The sequence below is a fragment of the Arvicola amphibius genome, chromosome 2 (assembly GCF_903992535.2).
Source record: "Arvicola amphibius chromosome 2, mArvAmp1.2, whole genome shotgun sequence".
Taxonomy (NCBI): domain Eukaryota; kingdom Metazoa; phylum Chordata; class Mammalia; order Rodentia; family Cricetidae; genus Arvicola; species Arvicola amphibius.
Genome location: NC_052048.2, coordinates 24,856,675 through 24,876,036, shown reverse-complemented (window position 1 = coordinate 24,876,036; position 19,362 = coordinate 24,856,675). Strand labels below are relative to the sequence as shown.

Here is a 19,362-nt window from a genome sequence, read left to right as displayed (position 1 = left end):
GTCTCTGCCGGCTGGAGAGGAGGCTCCAGAGCAGGGAAAGAGGTGATGAAGGCAGGACAGGGACATGACTGCTCATTCCCAGACCACAGGGGACTGTGGCCATCAGCTACACACACAGCCATCGATCCCAAGTCCCTGGGGGCTTCCTCCCCTTTACCCAAATACAAACTTTATCCATAACACCCAGGTGAGAATAAAGTGGACCCTCATATCCAAAGGTAGATTCCCCTCCCAGGGACCAGTATGTGCTGGGCCTGGACTCCTGTTTCTTTTCCTCTGGGCTCCCTGTGTCTTTCCAAGCAGCCTCCACCCAGTCCTTCAACTTCTGGCCATGTAGGATGAGTATCCGTTCTGATTTTTCTCATAATTTCTTCTGTTTTGAAAGTGAAAGCTCCCTATTCCAGGAAATCCCTTTGTCCCATTTAAATCATAACATTGTGTTGCAAAATACCCCTTAATGTGGGAGAAAACTGTGGGAGTCTTTCTCTCTTTCTCTCTTTTTTTTCTTTTTTCTTTTTTTTTTGGTTTGGCGAGACAGGGTTTCTCTGTAACTTTGGAGCCTATCCTGAAACTAGCTCTTGTAGACCAGGCTGGTCTCAAACCCAGAGAGATCTGCCTGCCTCTGCCTCCTGAGTGCTGAGATTAAAGGCATGCACCACAACCACCTGGCTAAGAGTCTCCTTTTAAAGCCTTTCTCTTCTCCAAAAAGATCTCCTAGGGCATCCTTTCTGAGGTGCTAGCCTGGGCACTCAGGTCCCTGCCTCTCTTAATGAATGATCAGAAGCTTGGGAACAAAGGGCAGACTGGACCCTGTAGACCGTCAAGGACAAAAGGACAAGGTCAACTATGAAGGATTACTCACCTCAGTCGAGCTGTTTTCTTCCTGTCAGATTTGTCATGGGCCAAAATGACTGCTCACCTTGTACAGGTGAGCCACCTCAGGCCTCTCAGGAGCTCTGTGTGGCCCTAATAGTTAAAGGGGGAAACAGGCAGGCTTCAGTAGTCCTCGGGAGCCCAGCTAGAGGGGCCCACTCCTCCAAAGGTATGTGCCTATAATCCTGGCACTCATGAGGATCAAAGAAATCTAAAGCCAGCCTGGGCTACAAATTGAGCCCAAATCTCAAACCAAACAAGCAGAAATAAGTTGGTGAAGTAGCTCAGTAGTAGGGTACTTGCTTAACATGTGGAAAGCCCTGGATTCTATCCCAGCCCTGAAAAGGAGGGGGGCAATCATCTCCAGGTGTGTGGGGGGTTGGGACATGGCACACATTCACTTCTCAAAGTTGTGTCTAAGAAACTGGGGACGCTGATCTTCACTCGCTGCCTGTTCCCTCACAAGCATGGACTATAGCTCTCCAACCTTTTAAGTCTGTAGAAACCAGAGGACCTGAACATATTTATCTTATTTGAATGCTTTATCTCCCAGCCAGTCTTGATCTCTCTCTCTCTCTCTGCTTACACCTTGTGGATAAGATGTGAAATCTCAGATACTTCTCCAGCGCCACTCCATGATGATAATGGATCAACCCTTTGAAACTGGAAGTGAGCCCCCAATTAAATGGTTTCTTCCATAGACTGCCTTGGGAAGAGCCACCTCCACCTGTGCACTCCAGCCTTCTCACGCTCACCAAGCCATGAGAGAGTTGTCTTCTTTGGTGGATGCGAGGAGAAATCCTCTACTCAAACTATGCCTCCTGATATTGGCCTCAAAGCTTGAGTCACCAACTGAGTCTCTAGGTATCCAGAGATCCTGGGCTGGACCACAGTCCTGGCTCTGCCAGACAAGGACCTTCCAGATGCTGTGGTTGGAATTCAAATGACTACATGAACTCACCCACTCTTGACCAAAAAAGAGAGGAAAAAAATTTTATGAGTCACAAACTTCAAGTTCTCCAAGAGGCAGACTGGCTATGTAAATTAGGGGGAAGGAAGGATTAGCCCATTAAAGGCAGCAGTCGGAGTCATAAGAAACACCGCCCTTGCCATGATACACGCATGTGGTAAAATACCACAGAAGAGCTGCCTCTAATTCCAGCACTCCAGAGGCTACAGCAGCAGGATTGCCATGAGTTTGGGGGCCAGTCTGGACTACATGAGTTCCATGGCAACCTGGGCTGCAAATTGAGACCCTGTTTCAAAAACACAAACAAGATATGGTTGGGGGTAGGGGTTGCGCACCTGTAATCCTAGAGCTCGAGAGGAAGCAGAAGAAACAGGAGTTCGAGACCAGCCTCCACTACATAGCAAGGCTTAGACCAGCCTGGGTTATATAAGACTCTCTCTCAACACCCCCTCCAAGACCCCAAAAAAAGCACAAAAATCAAGGGTCAACTCTCTCTCACTCTGCCCTATTCCCCAGCATGGTTTTGACGATTTGGCCTTTCAATTCCGGTGAGAGCTATTCCTTAGCATGACAGCAGGTGGCACTCACCCCAGGATTTCTGAAGTCATTTCCAGTAACTTCTGCCTTCTCCCCAAAGGTCCTCCTCTAGCTCCACCTCCTACTCCCTGGCCTGAGCCAAGCACTCCAGTTGGTACCAGATGTCAGGTTCCAGAGGCCTGGTCGCAGGGCTGGAAACCACCTGTGGAGCTCTCCCTCCACAAGCTGCATGGGCAAGATGTGAGTTTGCCTGTAGAGGGCCCTGGAGGAGAAAGGGGCAGGGAGAGAGGGAGGCAGGACGCAGGGTTGTATATGCACACACACACACACACACACACACACACACACACACACACGGTGGGGATTGGAGGGAGGGTTGGGAACAACCTAGAGGGAACTGAATTTTGCCTGAAAGTGGTCTGTTCAATGCCCTGAGCCAGGAATCATGTTTAAACACTCCCTAAGTTATACTCCAGGATGGGATTAGGCCTGGCTGAGGCAGGAGACTACCTGGCTTAGATGAGATTCGCGGGACAAAGGAGCAATGTCTTCCCAGGTTAGAAACCCTGAAGTCTTGGAGGTCAGGCTGTATGAGAACCTAGGTAGGAATCTACACAGGCTCGGGTGAGGAAAGTGGCATCAGGAAGTGTCCACGCCCTGGGGCTCAGGACACAGCTCTCTCAACCCCTTACTATCACTTACTACAACCAATATTTCCATATCCTCTGGCAGAGCTATGTGACCTCACCTTGTCTCCCCTCCTCACTCACAGGTGCTGGCTGCTCCTTTGGGGAGTCCTCCATACCTGCCCTACACAGGCCTCTGTGCTCTTGGCCCAGCAGCTACCACAGCAAGTGACGTCCCCTGGATACCCAGAGCCATATCTCAAAGGCCAGGAGAGCCACACTGATATCGAGGCTCCAGAGGGGTTTGCCGTGAGGCTGGTCTTCCAGGACTTTGATCTAGAGCCATCCCCAGACTGTGAAGGGGACTCTGTCACAGTGAGCCGGGCAAGGGACTCTGGGATGGAGGGAGCCTCCCATGGGCAGTGGGATGTTACTCTACCCTGAATCACCTAGAGAAAGAATTAAGTGTCCAAGTTAGAGGTCCCGGGAGCTTGTTAACCTGGGAAGCAACAGCCTGTCCACTCAGTACAGAACCTCCCACTACTATCTCCATCCCTGGCAACCTGCTGAGACCCACCAAGCAAGAGAGAAGGCTGCAGGGCAGGTCCTGGGTTTTGAGAACTTACAAAGGGACACACAGATACTGCTGGTCTACTATCTAGTCGCAGGTCTGGGACCTCACGTTCTCGAGGTATTTGTTGTTGAATGCCTGCTCTACTGAATCAAGAAACTGGACATAATTAATGGCAAATAACTCAAGTATCAAATGAAGACCAAGTTCACTTGGGAGGAGATGTCATAAATTTCAGCAAGGGTGCTATTCAAAGTAAGAATATTTTTAAGTCATAGCTTATATTATCTTTTGGGTTAAATTTTACTTATGTCAAAATAAGACATGCAGACATGCATATAATTTTTAAAGCCAAAAATCATAGCCAGATTTAGTGGTTTGAGGCCATTATCCTGGAACTTAAAAGACTGGGGCAGGAAGATCAAAAGTTCAAGGCCTTCTGACTACAGAGCAAATTCAAAGCCAGCCTAGGCTATACAGGGAGACTGTGTCTTGAAAACAAAACAATAAGTTACTCAGGCTAGCTTTGAACTCACAATCTTCCTGCCTCAGCTTTCTGAGTGCTTTGGTTATAAATCTGGTTAAGAGACTTTTTTCCCAAAGAGTTAGGAATACAGCTCATTGGTAGAAGATTTCCAAGATCCTAGATCCAATTCCCTGTGTAGAGAAAGGAGCGGGGGAAAGGGCATAAAAAATCAGAGTCCTTCAAGGATTATAATGGGAAAGAGTGGTCTCAGCCTACCCCAGGGGCAACCATTGTCAGCCCAGCTGTCTCCACTGGTGTTTACCTTCATGCGTACAATTGATATGCTTGTCCTATTCCACAGCTTTGCGTATTTGTTTCGTTCTCACTCCTCTCCAAACTTCCCCTTAGAGAAGGTGGGTACTGGCTCCAGCCGAAAGACCTTCACCACCCAAGTCCCTCCTCCCCGCCCCTCCTTCCATTTTCTTATATTATCAGTTTAAGAAAACCAATATTTATTATTCACATTATTAGGACTTTAAACCTGCAGATTTGAGCACATGATATACGGCAATTACATGCCTTTCTTCTCCAGCTCGTGGGTTTCCCGAAAGTCATTCTCCAATAACTTCCTTTAAAAAGGTGCATTAAGTTCCAGATGACCTAAGCGACGTAGTTCTACCCTCACTGTGGGAGGACAGTTTATCTGGGTATATTACCCCAGATCTGAAGTCATTTTTCTTCCGGAATTTTGATGACATTGTCTTCTATCTCTAGAAATGCTTAAAAGTCAGAAGCTATCATCTCTCTCAATCTTCCATTTTTCTATCTAGAATTTTGTAAATGTTTTCCTTATTCCAGTGTTCTGAACTTCCATTTCATGGGCCATGATACAGATGGCTCTTCTCTCATTGTGTGGGGCTGATCTGGTCCTTTAGTTCTGGGAACATTCTTGCTTTATTTATTTAAAAATTTATAGATGAATGCTTCCTTTCTTGTTCTTTTTTAATTTGTGTGTGTGCATGCACACATGTGTATGTGTGTGTTCATGTGTGTGCGTGTGCGTGCATGCACATGTGCCGGCAGATGCCAGTGGAGGCCAGAAGAGGACATGAGACCCCTGGGGCTGGAGCTGCAGGTGGTTGTGAGCCACCAGTCTCTGCTGTGCTCCAGCTGTCGTGGGCTGTGGGCTGATTCTCTAGTTCGGTTCTCTGTTCTGTTCTGTTTTCCTGCTCTGTCTTTTTGCTCCACTTTCTAGGATATTTTTGTCTTTCTTTTTTTGTAATGCTCAGAATCGACCCAAGGTCTCATGAGAACTGAAAGATACTCTGACACTGAACTTCGCTTTCAGCCCCAACTTCCTCATCTTTATATTCAGACCGTTTCGCTGGTGGTTTCTTCATGGGGACTCATTCTTTCTAAATATGAGGTTCTTTCCATACATGTGCAATGTCTCCTTGTTCCCCTCTCCTGGGGGTCAGTTTTAAATGTCTCCTGTTTTCTACATCATCACTGTTCTACCCAGGGTCTCTTCTCACTGTTTGTGTGCCTCTGCTTCGGCTTTTAACCTGAGAGACTTCCTTGCAATGGCTAATAATATTTGCCTGACCATTTTTATTTAAGATTAAAACATGAGGCTGCTGAATTAAAGTCCTATGTGAACCATTTGAATACTCTATCTCAGTTCATCTTCTGCTGCTGTAACAAATTGCCACAGACTGGGTCATTTATAAGCTGTAGGAGTCCACTTTGTTCATGGTCTGGAGACTGGGGACATCCAAGAGCATGGAAATGGTGAGGAGAGGGCTTCATGCTGTCATAACGTGGGAGATGGCAAGCAAGCACACAAGAGACGAGGAAAAATAGAACCTAACTCATCCCTTCATTGGGAACACACTTCAGCTGAGATGTCTCCTATACCAAGTGCTTTCTGCCTCCTAAATGTGGGGGGTTCCATTTGTTGATGTTGAGAGATCAGTCATGGGCGGATCTGAGCAAAACATTTAGGGCAACTGAGAAATGTTTTCCTACCAACTTCTTCTCAGTGATACGGCCATAGAGCCCAGACTGGACGAAGTCATTGTAGAGAATGGAGAACTAGCAAGATGCTAGGATGAGCCTAGTGTGGTAGCTCAGATGAGGAAGAAATTGTCACAAATTCAATGTAAGCCTGGGCTATATACAGGGTTCCAGGGCCAACCTGGACTACGTCATGGAACTCTGCCTAAAACAAAGCAGCCAAGAATAAACGAGGTGTGGCTGTATGCATCTATAATACCATCACTCAGAAGACTGAGACAGGGGATCACAAAACTGAGGCCAGTCTTACAGTGTCAAAGAAGAAAAAGAGGAGGACAGGAGGAGGTGGCAGGGACAGAGGTGTCATCCAAGAAATATGGGTTAATACAGAGTTGAAGGCCACCACAGGCTGTGTATGGAGACCCCATCTCCAAAACCCAAGGGCTTGAGTGTGTGACACTTGCTCAGAATACACAAGACCTGGATTCCATCGTGAGCCCTGTCAGTGTAGGGAAAACGTCACAAAGTTTGGCAAGATCATCCGGTCTCCAGTACCCCCATATCGTGTGTATTTTATGTTCATGGGTTTCCACACACTGAAAGGATTTCATGTAGAGTGAGTAGAACAAGAGGAAGGGTTCCCAAGAGAAAACTAGAAAGGGCCTGAAGCCCAGGCTGTCTTCATAGAGGGTCTTACTGCTTCACGGATGTTGGTTATAGAAAGTTACTCAGAAAAGTAGAAGGAGAAAGGTTGGGACTTAATGTGTGTATACTATGATTGGAAGTGCTGCAGCTAGAGCCACTGTGGTAAGCACTTTGTTGGTGGAGTTTTCCCATCCCAGGAGCTGCTTCTCAGTCACTGAGAGTCTTAATTATAAATGCTCAACCAGTAGCTCAGGCTTATTACTAACTAGCTCTTACAACTTAAATTAACTCATTTCTATTAATCTGGGTATTGCCACGTGCCTTCTGGCTTTACCTGCCCTCCAGCACGTATTGCCTCTGTGTTTCCTGGCAACTTCACTGACTCTGCCCTTCTTCCTCCCAGCATTCTCATTTTGGCTGTCCCTCCTATACCTCCTGCCTGGCTACTGACCAATCCATTCTTTATTAACCAATGAGAGTGATATGAACTCACAGTGAACAGGATTATTCCACAGCAACTGTTGTAGGGTATCTACCAGAGAATACTATTCAGACATGGGTTTAAACAAATAGGAAGTTTAGTAGCCAGTCGGAGATTACGCTGTGTGTTCAGGATCCCAGTGTACTTCGGAGTCTTTCTTAGGGTGAGCTTGCAAAAAGAAGAAGGAAAGAAAGAAAGAAAGAAAGAAAGAAAGAAAGAAAGAAAGAAAGGAAGGAAGGAAGGAAGGAAGGAAGGAAGGAAGGAAGGAAGGAAGGAAGGAAAAAAGAAAAGAACCTGGGTTAACATACTTTAGTTAACAAGAACAGTTAGCCAGAAGTGGAGCTACAGAAGGCAAAAAGCAAAGTTAGTGCATTAGAGACTTTCCCAGGACTATGGGCTTTGATGGATTGGATCTTTGTTGTCATTTTAGCAGGTGGTGCTGTCTACGTGCTGAGTTTGATGGCCTGAATGGTACTTTCATTGTAGAGTCAGTTGTGCTAAGTTCTGGGGCCTACTAAGGTCTGGGGCCCTGTTACATTCCCCACTGCTTTAGTGAATGAGTCAAATCATGAACTCATCCTGCTCTAAAGAGGCATAGTTGGTCCTCATGACCACTAATTGTACTGAACTGATACATAATTGACCATATAGTTTAAGATGCAGGACCCTGCTGTTAATCCAATCAGAAAGAGACTCAGAGGCCGAGCCAGTGTTGATGGTAGAGTAGTTAGTCATCAGGACCAAGAGAACAGACACTGGTGTCAGTTATGGGATTTATATCTTTGAAATCTTTGAGGCTTTTGTCCATCCCTGGCAAGACTGTTTTAATCACTCCTGATTGATTAGCACAGAAACAACAGGCTTCTCCTAAAGTCACACACGGTCCCCCTTGTCTCATGAGAAGAAAGGCCAAACCTCTCTGATTCCATAGGACTACTTCTCCAAGAGAATCCGACTGTTGTTTTAATTCAGAAATGTAGTGATATCTCATTTGTATTTTAATAAATAAAGCTTGCCTGAAGATCAGAGAGTAAAACAGCCCCGCCGGTCAGCCTTATAGACCAGGCAGTGGTGACACACACCTTTGATCCCAGTAGCCACAGAAGTTTGCCATAGAAACCAGGTGGTAGTGGTGCACGCCTTTAATCCCAGCCCTAGGAAGGATTATAAAATGGGAGGAGGCAGCTCTCAGACACAGTCTCATTCTGAGATTCCTGGAGGCAGGATCGCCATTTCGGATTGAGGTAGAGATAAGAGCCAGTGACTGGCTGTTTTGCTTTTCTGATCTTCGAGTTGAATCCTAATATCCATCTCTGAGTTTTTATTAATCGTGTTACACAGAAATAGGTTCTGGTCTATTAAGGGGCAGTTTAAACCTATCCCTAGAGTCCCTTCCTGTGGCATAAAAGTCTGATTCCCTACGTTTTCCCTGTTTTCCAAAAGCCAGAATCTTTTTAAAGGAATTTTCCAGGAAGCCTATGTTTCACAACCCCAAGTTTTGCAATGGAAACTCCCTTTTCTTTGACAGCTGGGGAGCCCAGCTGCCGGGCATGCGTAGAATTGTAAACTCTGGATTCCAATCTTAAAAGATAAACTCCCACATCCTTTTGTTTTTGTTTTTGTTTTTCAGTGCAACCAAACATTTCAAGTGGGCATCAGTGAACAGGGTCAAAATGAATACGGGTTGCTGGTCTGTGGTCATTTTCTAATGCCTTTCCTGAAGCTGGGAACCTCAGTTCCCAGGTTTAGGCCTGAGGGCAGTGGGCATTGGACCATGACCCTCTATTCATATAAAAAATAAGACTCAGAAGGGAATGAAGGGGCAGGGTGTGGAAGAGCCTGGGACCTGGCGAAACCTCGATTGGAATGGGTCCATAGTCTGGAGACAGTTCATCTGGCAGCAGCGGCAGCAGCCATGGTTGTTCCTTCCACTTTCTTGCCCAGAGTGAGGTGGATCCATAGTGTAATGACAGCTACCTTCATGGGAGCGGAGAGAGCCACCATGTAGCATCTTTTCGAAGTCGGTTCCAGCATCCCTTGGCTACCTGCTTGACCCAGACAATATCACCAGATTCAAACAAGGAGAAAGTGGTGGTGGACTCGGGCTGGCTGAGTCCTTTGGATAGTCCAGTGGATAGGATTTATGGAGGACTGGAGAGCCTTGACCTGAGAACAAGATGGTGAGAGTCTGCCAACTGCTGGTCTCTGAGCCTGAGAAGCAGTCAGGCAGGTCGGCCACATCAGGGAATCAGTTCTGGAGGAGCTTTTCAGCTACTACTTGAGCAGTTTCACTCTGGGTGGGGAAAGTTTCTACCCGCCTGGAAAAGGTATCTGTAAAACCCAGCAAGTCCTTGTAACCTTCCCCGGCCGGCTGGATCTCAGAGAAGTCAATTTTCCCAGAGTTCACCAGGATGTTGGCCGCTCATTCAGATCCCTTCCTGCACAGGATGTTTGGTTTGTTTTGGCTTTGTTTTTAATTTTCATTTTGGTTTTAGCTTTGGTTTTTACCTGACACCAAACCTGGCATCTAGCTGAGATATCCCATGCCAAGATGTCCAATGTAGGTATACTATATCTTGGTCTGAGCAACTCAGAAAGTATTGTGGATCCTGGTGAAGGAGTTACCGGAGTCCTCCCAGTTGTTTCTGGGAGAATGATCTTTCCCCTCTGGTGTCCTCCATCAAACTGTGGGTTCCAGCTGTTCGTTTTTTACATCCTCTATCTCCTCTTGCTTGTACCATACAGTCTTGGGCAGCACTGGATTGGGGTATGTCATCAGAATATCGATAGATCCCACTGTCTTAGAGCCACCTGCTAGGCAGCCAGGTCAACAGCCCAGTTACTCTCACCTCGGAGGAGTCATCTTTTTGATGTCATCGGCAGTGGATGATATCAACTTATAGGGGAATTTAAATAACCCCCATGAGGGCCAAGATTTTCTCTTTATTTTTAAAGTCCTTTCCCCAGTGGTGAGAAGCCGCCTTCTCTACAGATCATACTGTGGGCATGCACAGTAGTAGAAGCATAACAGCCACCCGTGTATACAGCCATGGACTTTCCTTTTTCCCATCTGAGAGCCTGGGCAAGATCAATCAGTTCTACTCTCTGGGCTGAGGTTCCCGGTTTGGGCCCAAATTATTTCAGTTAAAGTGACCACTCCAGCTCCCATGAACCTGGATTCATCTTTCATCTCGTTACACTCATGAATGAACATCTAAGGATCTTCATCAGGCAAGAGGGCAGCGGGATTGATGGTGGCATTTCTCAAACCAGAAAGTGGTCCAGGAGTAGGGCGTGGCACTGGGTCACACAGACACTAGCCAGCATTCTGGGGTTCCTCAGAGGACGAACATCATGAGCATCCTGTCTCAGGAGCATGGTGTGCCGTGAGTTATACGAGCCTGACCCAGAGTTGTTAACTTGTTTTCATTAGATCAGCAGTAGTCACCACAGGTCATAACAGGTGGGCCATTCTGGAACTACGGGGTCAATTTGGTTTGGACAGGTATGTCACAGGGCAGTTCCATGGTCCCAAAGTTTGGGTTAAAACCCCTTTTGTAATGTCTTTTTATGGACAAACAGATGAAAAGGTTTTGGGACATCTGGAAGAGTTAGGGCAGAATCAGAAGTTGGAGCTGTTTTTAAAGCCTCAAAGGCCTTTTGTTTAGTCTCGGTCCAGATTAAGGACTCAGCCTCACTTGGTGCTGGTGTACAGAGGCCTTGCTATTTCCGCCAACTCTGGCATCCACAGGTGGCAATACCGACCCTCACCTAGGAACTCTCCAACCTGTCTCTTAGTCTTTGGAGTTAGAATCTGAAGGATGGCAGCAATCCCACTTTGAGAGAGGCTCCTTTTGCCTCCCTTCAGCTGGTAGCCAAGGGAACCTCTGATGCACACAGTTGGGCTTTCTTAACTGACCTTCTGTGGTCCATGGTCTGTACCTCTTGCAGCAGTTCCTCCGTGGCCCTTTTATACTCTATTCTGGTTTTAGAGGCTAGGAGGGGATCATTTCCATATTCTAAGGATATGACCCCAAGAAACCTCTGACAGAAGGACAGGGGAAGTGTATTTAGTGTCTCATCAAACAGCATTAGAGAATTTTTATATCCTTAGGAAAACCTGGCCGAGGTAAGCTGCCCACTGTAACCTCTTTCTGGTTCCGTCCATTTGAAAGTAATAATGATTGACTCTCCTCTGCCAGTGGGAGGCTGAAGGGTACATTTTTCAGGTCCCAGACAGTGAGCACCTGTCTCTCTGGAAGAATTGTATTCATGAGAATCAGAGGTCCCGGGTATCTTCACAGGCAGGAGAGGTCTATTCCCGGATGACAGGCAGGCCACCAGGATGCCTGTCTTTCCAAGTTAGGCAATATGGACCACAATTTCTCTTTTGGTTTCCAGGGTCATTGAGGATTGTTTATTCTGGATAAGGGTAGCTGAACTGGTTAGTTGAACAAGTACAGGAATTTGGTGTCAGGTCAGTCCTGGGGAGTTGACTTCTGATCAACTCAGATCCCCTCAGATCCCCAGGAATTTGTTGTAAATATGAGATAGTCCAACTGTGTATTTTGATGAGGGACAAACTTTCAGCTAGGAGATAGTCTTCCGGCAGAGGGCCAGACACCAAAACGTTGCTGTGTAAGTCGTACTGTGTGTTATAAGAGAAGGTTTACGAAAAAGTTCTTGTCTCTCAATAGTGTTTTGCTGTTAAACATCTTTTGAGCTCCCTCTAGTAACTGGGACATATTTATACCTTTAGATTTTTTTAAACTTTTATCATTTTTTTTCTACTATCTGGGCATACCTGGGTGATAAAGGAAATCCTTTTAGCAGCTGTCTTTTTTCTGGGGTTTTGTGTGTGTGTGTGCGTGCGTGTGTGTGTGTGTGTGTGTGCGTGTGCGTGTGTGTGCGTGTGTGTGTGTGCACGTGTGTGTGTGCACGTGTGTGTGCGCGTGCGCGTGTGCGCGCAGTTGGCTTTAATACTTCTAGAAAGGACCTAGTGAGAACTGTTTAAAGTCTCCTGGGTTTGTGTTGAACGGAGGGGAAAATCCGTTCGACACAGGCTGCCTTGTCTGGCAATGATGCCCTTGTCAGGCCCAGGGGCAGCTGGGTTTTAGTATTTTCCAATTCTGCAGGTCAGTGGTTGAAAATAAGGCATGAACCATGAAAGAGGAAAGAGTAGAACTTACTTCTTCCCCCTTTCCTGGGGCTGCTTAGAGCAGGCTGGGAAGCTGAGGGAATGCACGCCTTGGGGGAGCTATATCTCCCTTCCTATGTGTCTTCTTCCTGTCTTAGATGACAGGGAGCCCTGGATGAGAGAGGCCTGGCTTGTCCCCACCTCCACCCAGGGACCAGACGGACCCAGACCATAAGCAGGAGTCAAGGAGCAACACGAGCAAGCGCTCCAAGAGTGGGACAGGTGAAAGGTTTTCTGGATCCTCTGGGTGACCTGGCAGAGCCAAAAGCATTCAGGTTCCCAGCAAGAGTTCTTAAGCCCAGGGCAGTGAGGATGGTGTCATACCAGAACAAGCCGTTGGTCAACACAGGGAAACAATTGGTAGAAATATATAGAAAGACACACACACACACACACACACACACACACACACACGGGGTGGGGAGGGAAGGGGAGGGGAGGGAAGGGAAGGAAAGGAGGAAAAAAAGAAGGTCTTTATTAGCCAGTCAGTGACTACACTGGAATCCCAGTATAGCCCTAAGTCTTTCTCAGGATGAGCTTTTAAACACACGCGCGCGCACACACACACACACACACACACACAAATATATATCCTGAGTTGATATACTTCAGTTAACAAGAACAGTTAGCCAGAAGTGGAGCTGCAGAAGACAAAAAGCAAGGTCAGTACACTAGAGACTTTCCCAGAACTATGGACTTTGATGAATTAAGTATCTGTTCTTGTTTAAGCAGGTGGTACAATCTGCGTGCTGAGTTTTAGGGCCTGAATGGCACTCTCATCATGGCATCAGTTGTGCTAAGGTCGAAAGGCCTGTTACAAGCTTCAGGGACTCAATTTTGTGCAAAGCAGATATAGTCTTTTCTTGGAATTTACAATCCAGTGAGAAGTGCAGAAAGTCCAGGGTTTCAAAGGAATCTCCTGGAAGAAGGATAGCAGAGTGAGTTTTACAAGGTGATCAGAGTAGACGCAAGAGGGAGCCAATTGCATGGTCACTCTGGGACCTCAACACGAACAGCTTCTGAGCTCCACAGGAGAGCTTCGTTTCCAGGCAGAGCTGGAACGACGGCAGACATGACTGCATCCTGCGGCCAGTGCTGCAGACTTGCCCCACACTTCCTCTTTCAGATTTCAACCAGAGGAACAGATGCAATCCGACTGTGCGGGCAGCACGGTTCCTCTCTGGAGAGCCCTCCTGCTCACAGAGAGTTCGTGTCCTCGGGGAGGAGTTTGCGGCTGACCTTCCGGGCACACTCTGCACCCCAGAACAAGATCGCACACCTGCACAAGGGCTTCCTGGCTCTCTACCAAGCCGTAGGTGAGGGTCCCTCCTGGAGCGTAGGGAGAGAAACTTTGTGAGCCCATCCCTGGGTCCTGGCGCCTTGAAGCATGAGCGGCAGGTGGGACTCAGGGATGGGAAACTCCTGAACTGACTCTGTCGTTGTCCCTGCTCTGACCTTGCTAGTAAGCAACCCAGTTAGCAGTCAACTGCTTGACTCCAGCCATTAATTCCAAGAAAGTTTACAGCCCTGTGTGCAGATCAAAGAAATCAGAAAGTCAGGTTAGTTTGTGAAGTTCTAGATCTTCAAACAGTGACTCACTTTTTTGAAAGATAATATTTGCACATAATAGATTTTTTTTCAATTAAGGTGTGAAAAGCAAGACTTTCTCTGAATCTGACCTTTGTTGCTGACCACGCTTTCCAGAAACAGTCCAGTTTTCCATCTAGTAGATATTTTTCTAAAGACATCTCACATCCTTGAAGATATATAAATATAAATATAAATATAAAAATATAAATATAAATATTTGGCTTTTTGAGACAGGATTTACTCTGTAGCTTTGAAACCTGTCCTGGAACTAGCTCTTGAAGACCAGGCTGTCCTTGAACTCACAGAGATTCACCTGCCTCTGTCTCCCAAGTACTGGGATTATAGGTGTGTGCCACCACCGCCCAGCTAAGATTGCCACTTTTTAAGTTCAGTATGCCTTTTTTTAAGACCTATTTGTTTGGCTTGCACATATGTCTGTGCACCAGGTGTGTGCCTAGTACCTGCAGAGGCCAGAAGAGGGAAAAAGACTACCTACAGCTAGAGTCATGAGCTGCCACGTGGGTACTGGGAACTGAATCAGGATCCTCTGGAAGAACAGCAAATGGTCTTTACTGCTGAGCCATCTCTCCAGCCCCAAATTCAGTGTATCTTAAAGGCCATGTCTCATAATATGGTGACCATTGACTCTATATTTTTAATAACACATAATATTCCCTTGATTGCTGTAACACTATTTAGTGAGTCTCCCATGGATAGATAATTTCTTGCCACCAACAATGTGGCTGTGCATATCCTTACACGCACATCTTTGAACACAGGTGTGAGGATTTCTTTATGGCAAATTCTTTGCAATTTATGTGCTAGGATACAACACATTTGCATTTTTAAATTTTGACGTTGTTTAACATCCTTCTAAAGAAGTTTTGCTAATTAATACATCCACCAGCTGTGTTTGGGAAGACCAGTTCAAAATTTGCTGTAGTTGGAATTTTCTTTGGGCCACCAACCAGTTCCCAAATAAAGACATGGAGACTTATTATTAATATGAAAATTTGGCCTTAGCTTTAGCTTGTCCTACTAGCTCTTAATTTAACCTGTTTCTATTCATCTATGTTTTGCCTTGGGGCTTTTTATCTTTCCTTCATTCTGTATGTCCTACTTTCCTGATTCCTCTGTGTCGGTCTGTCTGGCCCCTGGCATCTCTTTTTCTTTCTTCCCTGAACTTAAATTCATCCTCCTACTTACTCCCCTTGCCAGGAAGTTCCTCCTATATCTCCTCCCTTATTATTAGCCATTCACCTTTTTATTAGACCAGTCAGGTACCGTAGGCAGGCAAGGTAAAACAGCAACACATCTTTACATGATTAAACAACTATGTGACAGCATAAGCAAATGCAGTACATTTTTGCATAGTTAAACAAACATTCTACAACAACCCACTTCTCACAGCAGCTTTTAAGTTCTTGGAGTATTAAAAATCTTATCTCTGAAAATCAGCATGGATTTTGTTGAGCCTTGTGCACTGACCATACAGACACGGCTGAGCTGTGCACTGACCATACAGACACAGACAGAAGCATCTCCCACGTTGCCAATTTGCAAGTCTCCATGAGACCCTAAGAACTGCTGTTTCCCTACAGCTGTGACCCAGCCCAATGGGGACTCTGAGACTGTCACCACACTTGGAACTGACCCTCCCAGGATCCAGAACTGCTGCCAAGATCCCTATTATGAGGCCAAACAGACAGGTGAGTTCCTACCTGTTGAGGAGATAGTTCCCATCTGCCTTGCTCCTATAAAAAGGCATGAGGCCTCTGAGTACCTATTCTATTAGCTGGACACCCCCAGTGCTGGGCTTACTTCTTTGTTGTCCCTCATTCTTCTCCACAGGGACATTGAGCTGCCCATCCTTAGGGACTTGGAAGGACAGACAGGATGGGGAGGAGATTCCTCCATGTGAGCCAGGTGAGTAACTGCCCACCTGGTGCTGTTGCGGTGGCCAGATGTCATCGGACTCTGCTGTTACTGGGAGGGCTGAAACATGGGGTGAAAGGAAAGTTCTGGAATAGACAATAGAAGTGAAGGCAGAAGGCTCATGGGGATGTAAAGAGGGCCCAGAAAAGAAGAGGCAAGGAGCTCATCCCTCATTCTCCAAAGATCAAGATATGTCTCAGAGAGGTAGCAGGGGATAGCTCTATGGTAGACCACCTGCCTAAGAGGTGGTCTATACATAAGGTCAATTCCCAGCAACACACACACACTATTGTGTGTGTATGCAAATAAATTAATACACTTGTAATCAAAGCACTGGGGTCTCATCCAACCTAAAGCACCTGTCTCAAAAATCAGATAAAAGACACTTGAGGAAAAACAGCCAAGACTGACCTCTGGCCTCCACATACATATGCACACACACACACACACACACACACACACACACACACACACACTAGTATACATGCACACACGCAAGCACACACACACTCACCCTGTCAACCACTAGTCTACTTTCTACCTCTATGGATTTGTCCATTCTGGACATTGCATACAAATGGAATCATACTTTGAGTTTTTTATGGCTGGTTCTCACCTTAGCATAATGCTTTCAAGGTCATCCACATTATAACAGCGCTTAGCACAATGCTATCAAGGTCATCCTCGTTAAAACAGCACTTCGTTCTTTTTGTGTGTTTTGTTTTGTTGGTGGTGGTGGTTGTGGTGGTGGTTTTGAGTTTTTTGTTTTTGTTTTCGTTTTTCTTTTTTTGAAACTATCTCTATATACCAGAATGACCTCAAACTCCCTAGACTCTGTAGTCAAAGATGTCCTTGAACTTCTCGTTTTTCTGTCTGTTTCCCAAATTCTGGTATTAAAGCCTGTACCAACATGCCTGGGTGAAATCCATATTTTCAAACGAAAGTACTGCCCCCTAACTAAATGTGATCCACAGGACGGACAAAGGGGAGCCTGGGTTGAAAGGTGGGTGGTATGGGAGATGTTGGGAGTCAGGGAGTGGCACAGAAAATCGGCAAAAAGTACTGACGATAAACTTCGAACCAGAGATAGCCCCGTCAGAGCTAAGGAATGATTCTATGATGCCTGAAGCCGGAAGGAAGGCCCCTCTGTCCTGTTCCATGCAGGATTTGTGCTCCGTGGTGTAAGATTAATTCACCTCACAGGTCTCTAATATCCCGCAGTTCTTGATTGCTCTCCTTCCCTCTCCTCTCTTGCAGTCTGTGGAAGACCTGTCATCCCTATTGTCCAGAACCCGAAGACTTTTGGTTCTTCCCCAGCTAAGCTGGGCAACTTCCCTTGGCAAGCCTTCACCAGTATCTATGGCCGTGGGGGCGGAGCCCTGCTGGGTGACAGATGGATCCTGACTGCTGCCCATACCATCTACCCCAAGGACAGCATCTATCTCAGAAAGAACCAGAGTGTGGAAGTGTTTCTCGGTCACACGGACGTAGGCGAGCTGCTGAAACTGGAGAACCATCCTGTCCGGAGGGTCGTGGTTCACCCAGACTACCGCCAGCACGAGTCCCACAACTTCAACGGGGACATCGCCCTCCTTGAGCTTCAGCACAGTGTCCCCCTGGGCCCCAACGTCCTCCCAGTCTGTCTGCCCGACAATGAGACCCTCTACCACAGTGGCCTGTGGGGCTATGTCAGTGGGTTTGGGATGGAGATGGGCTGGTTAACGACAAAGCTGAAATACTCAAAGCTTCCTGTAGCTCCCAGGGAGGCCTGTCAAGCCTGGCTCCACCAGAGGCAGCGGACTGAGGTGTTTTCTGAGAACATGTTCTGTGTTGGGGACGAGACTCAGATGAATAGTGTCTGCCAAGGAGACAGTGGCAGCGTCTTCGTGGTGTGGGACAATCGTACTCTTCACTGGGTGGCCACAGGCATTGTATCCTGGGGCGTCGGGTGTGGTAAGGGGTACGGCTTCTACACCAAAGTACTCAACTATGTGGATTGGATCAGAATGGTAATGGAAGGTAAAGATTGACCCCAGGGGACTTGAGCAGTGGGCTAGCACTGTGGAGGTCCGAGGATCCACTTGGGGTCAGGAACCCTATTTAAGTCACTGATTCATCAAACCACCACCCAAGAGGAAGCCTCCTCCCCTGCACCTACACCATCCCAAATCGGCAGCACCACCCAGTGCCCCTTCTCACCTTCAGTTTTCCCGGGCTTTGTACCAAGGAAGCCCGCACATATATCTAAGCAATGTTTGCTTAGGACATCGTTTTGTTTGTTCAAGGCAGGATTTCACTCTGTAACCCAGGCTGGCCTCAAACTCATGACAGTGATCCTGCTTCCACCACCCAAACACTGGGATTACGAGCATGCCCAGATAAACCTGGCAGTGTCCCCGCGTGCGTCTTTTCGAATCCCCTACCTCATCTCTCGACAGTTTCCTCGGCATTTACTTGTGGAACAACAATCGTCGCCACCTCTGTCCAGAAGGAGTGTGGACGAACGGATTTTAATTGCACTGTGTCTCTGAAACACTCCAGAGACCCTTATGTGGACCATCAAACACGCAAAGCCGTTGGCTTCACCGCCTACCACAATTACATGCAATGATAGTGATACCTCCTTTTTCACCCTCTATCCACTGTGTGCCAAGGCCATAATCTGTTATCTCACCTAATCCTGGCACTGCGCTGGCAAAGGGTGCGTTAGCCGTCGTCCATGTCTCACAATGAAGAAACTGAAGCTCAGAAAGACACGGTGGCTTGCGGAACTGCCACAACTGGTTCTTGGTTGAGGTTGTATCCCTCCCAGCATGCTCTCTGCTGCATTCCTCCCAGCATGCTCTCAGGGATACCTCTCTGCTGTCCTCAAGACCTACCTCATCATCCCTGCCCCTTTCTGATCCCCCCAGCTTTACAGACCCCGTCCCTGGGGAAGACCTGCTTCGGCGAAGGTAGAACCATCAGTTCACACTCGTTCCTGATGGCCCCCATCACCAAGGGCACTGCCAGCCTGAGAAGATGAACTCTTTTAATTTGTAGGAAAGATTTGGGGTGACTTGCAGTGAAAGACAAAAATAAAATGCAAGAGTTTGGCAAAAATAGAGAATGGCTAGCGTAAAAGAGAAGGAAGGAAGTGTGTTAGCTAGGGCTGAGAGTGAAGACGCTCTATGGTCAACGTGGTGAAAAATAGCTGGATCCAAGCTGAGCAAGTGACACACACCTAAAATCCCAGACACTCGGGAGCCTGAGGAGGAAGGACCATAAGTTCAAGGCCAGCCTTGATCTCATCTCTAAGTTTTTTTAAAAAAGATAGCTGGTCAGTGGTAGCCTGATCTACAGAGTGAGTTCCAGAACACCCAGGGCGACACAGAGAAACCCTGTCTGGAAAACAAGCAAATAAATAAATAAAGGTGGTGGGATCTAAATATGGTTGATTCTACTTTTTAAACCCT

General features: G+C 46.8%; 1 protein-coding gene across 1 annotated transcript; it reads left to right on the top strand.

The window, feature by feature from the left end:
- The first annotated feature begins 2,517 nt into the window (after positions 1-2,517).
- Positions 2,518-18,314, top strand: C1rl (complement C1r subcomponent like). The gene is made up of 6 exons (XM_038318553.1): positions 2,518-2,620; positions 3,153-3,381; positions 13,509-13,698; positions 15,574-15,681; positions 15,824-15,898; positions 17,165-18,314. Exons 1-6 carry the CDS (start codon positions 2,610-2,612, stop codon positions 17,935-17,937), a joined length of 1,386 nt encoding a protein of 461 aa, XP_038174481.1. The 5' UTR covers positions 2,518-2,609; the 3' UTR covers positions 17,938-18,314.
- Positions 18,315-19,362: the final 1,048 nt, after the last annotated feature.

Excerpts from the sequence above, each read along its gene's own strand:
- C1rl (XM_038318553.1), top strand. Across the intron at positions 3,382-13,508 it reads GTGAAGGGGACTCTGTCACA|ATTTCAACCAGAGGAACAGA; the intron begins GTGAGCCGGGCA and ends TTCCTCTTTCAG. Across the intron at positions 15,899-17,164 it reads GATTCCTCCATGTGAGCCAG|TCTGTGGAAGACCTGTCATC; the intron begins GTGAGTAACTGC and ends CCTCTCTTGCAG.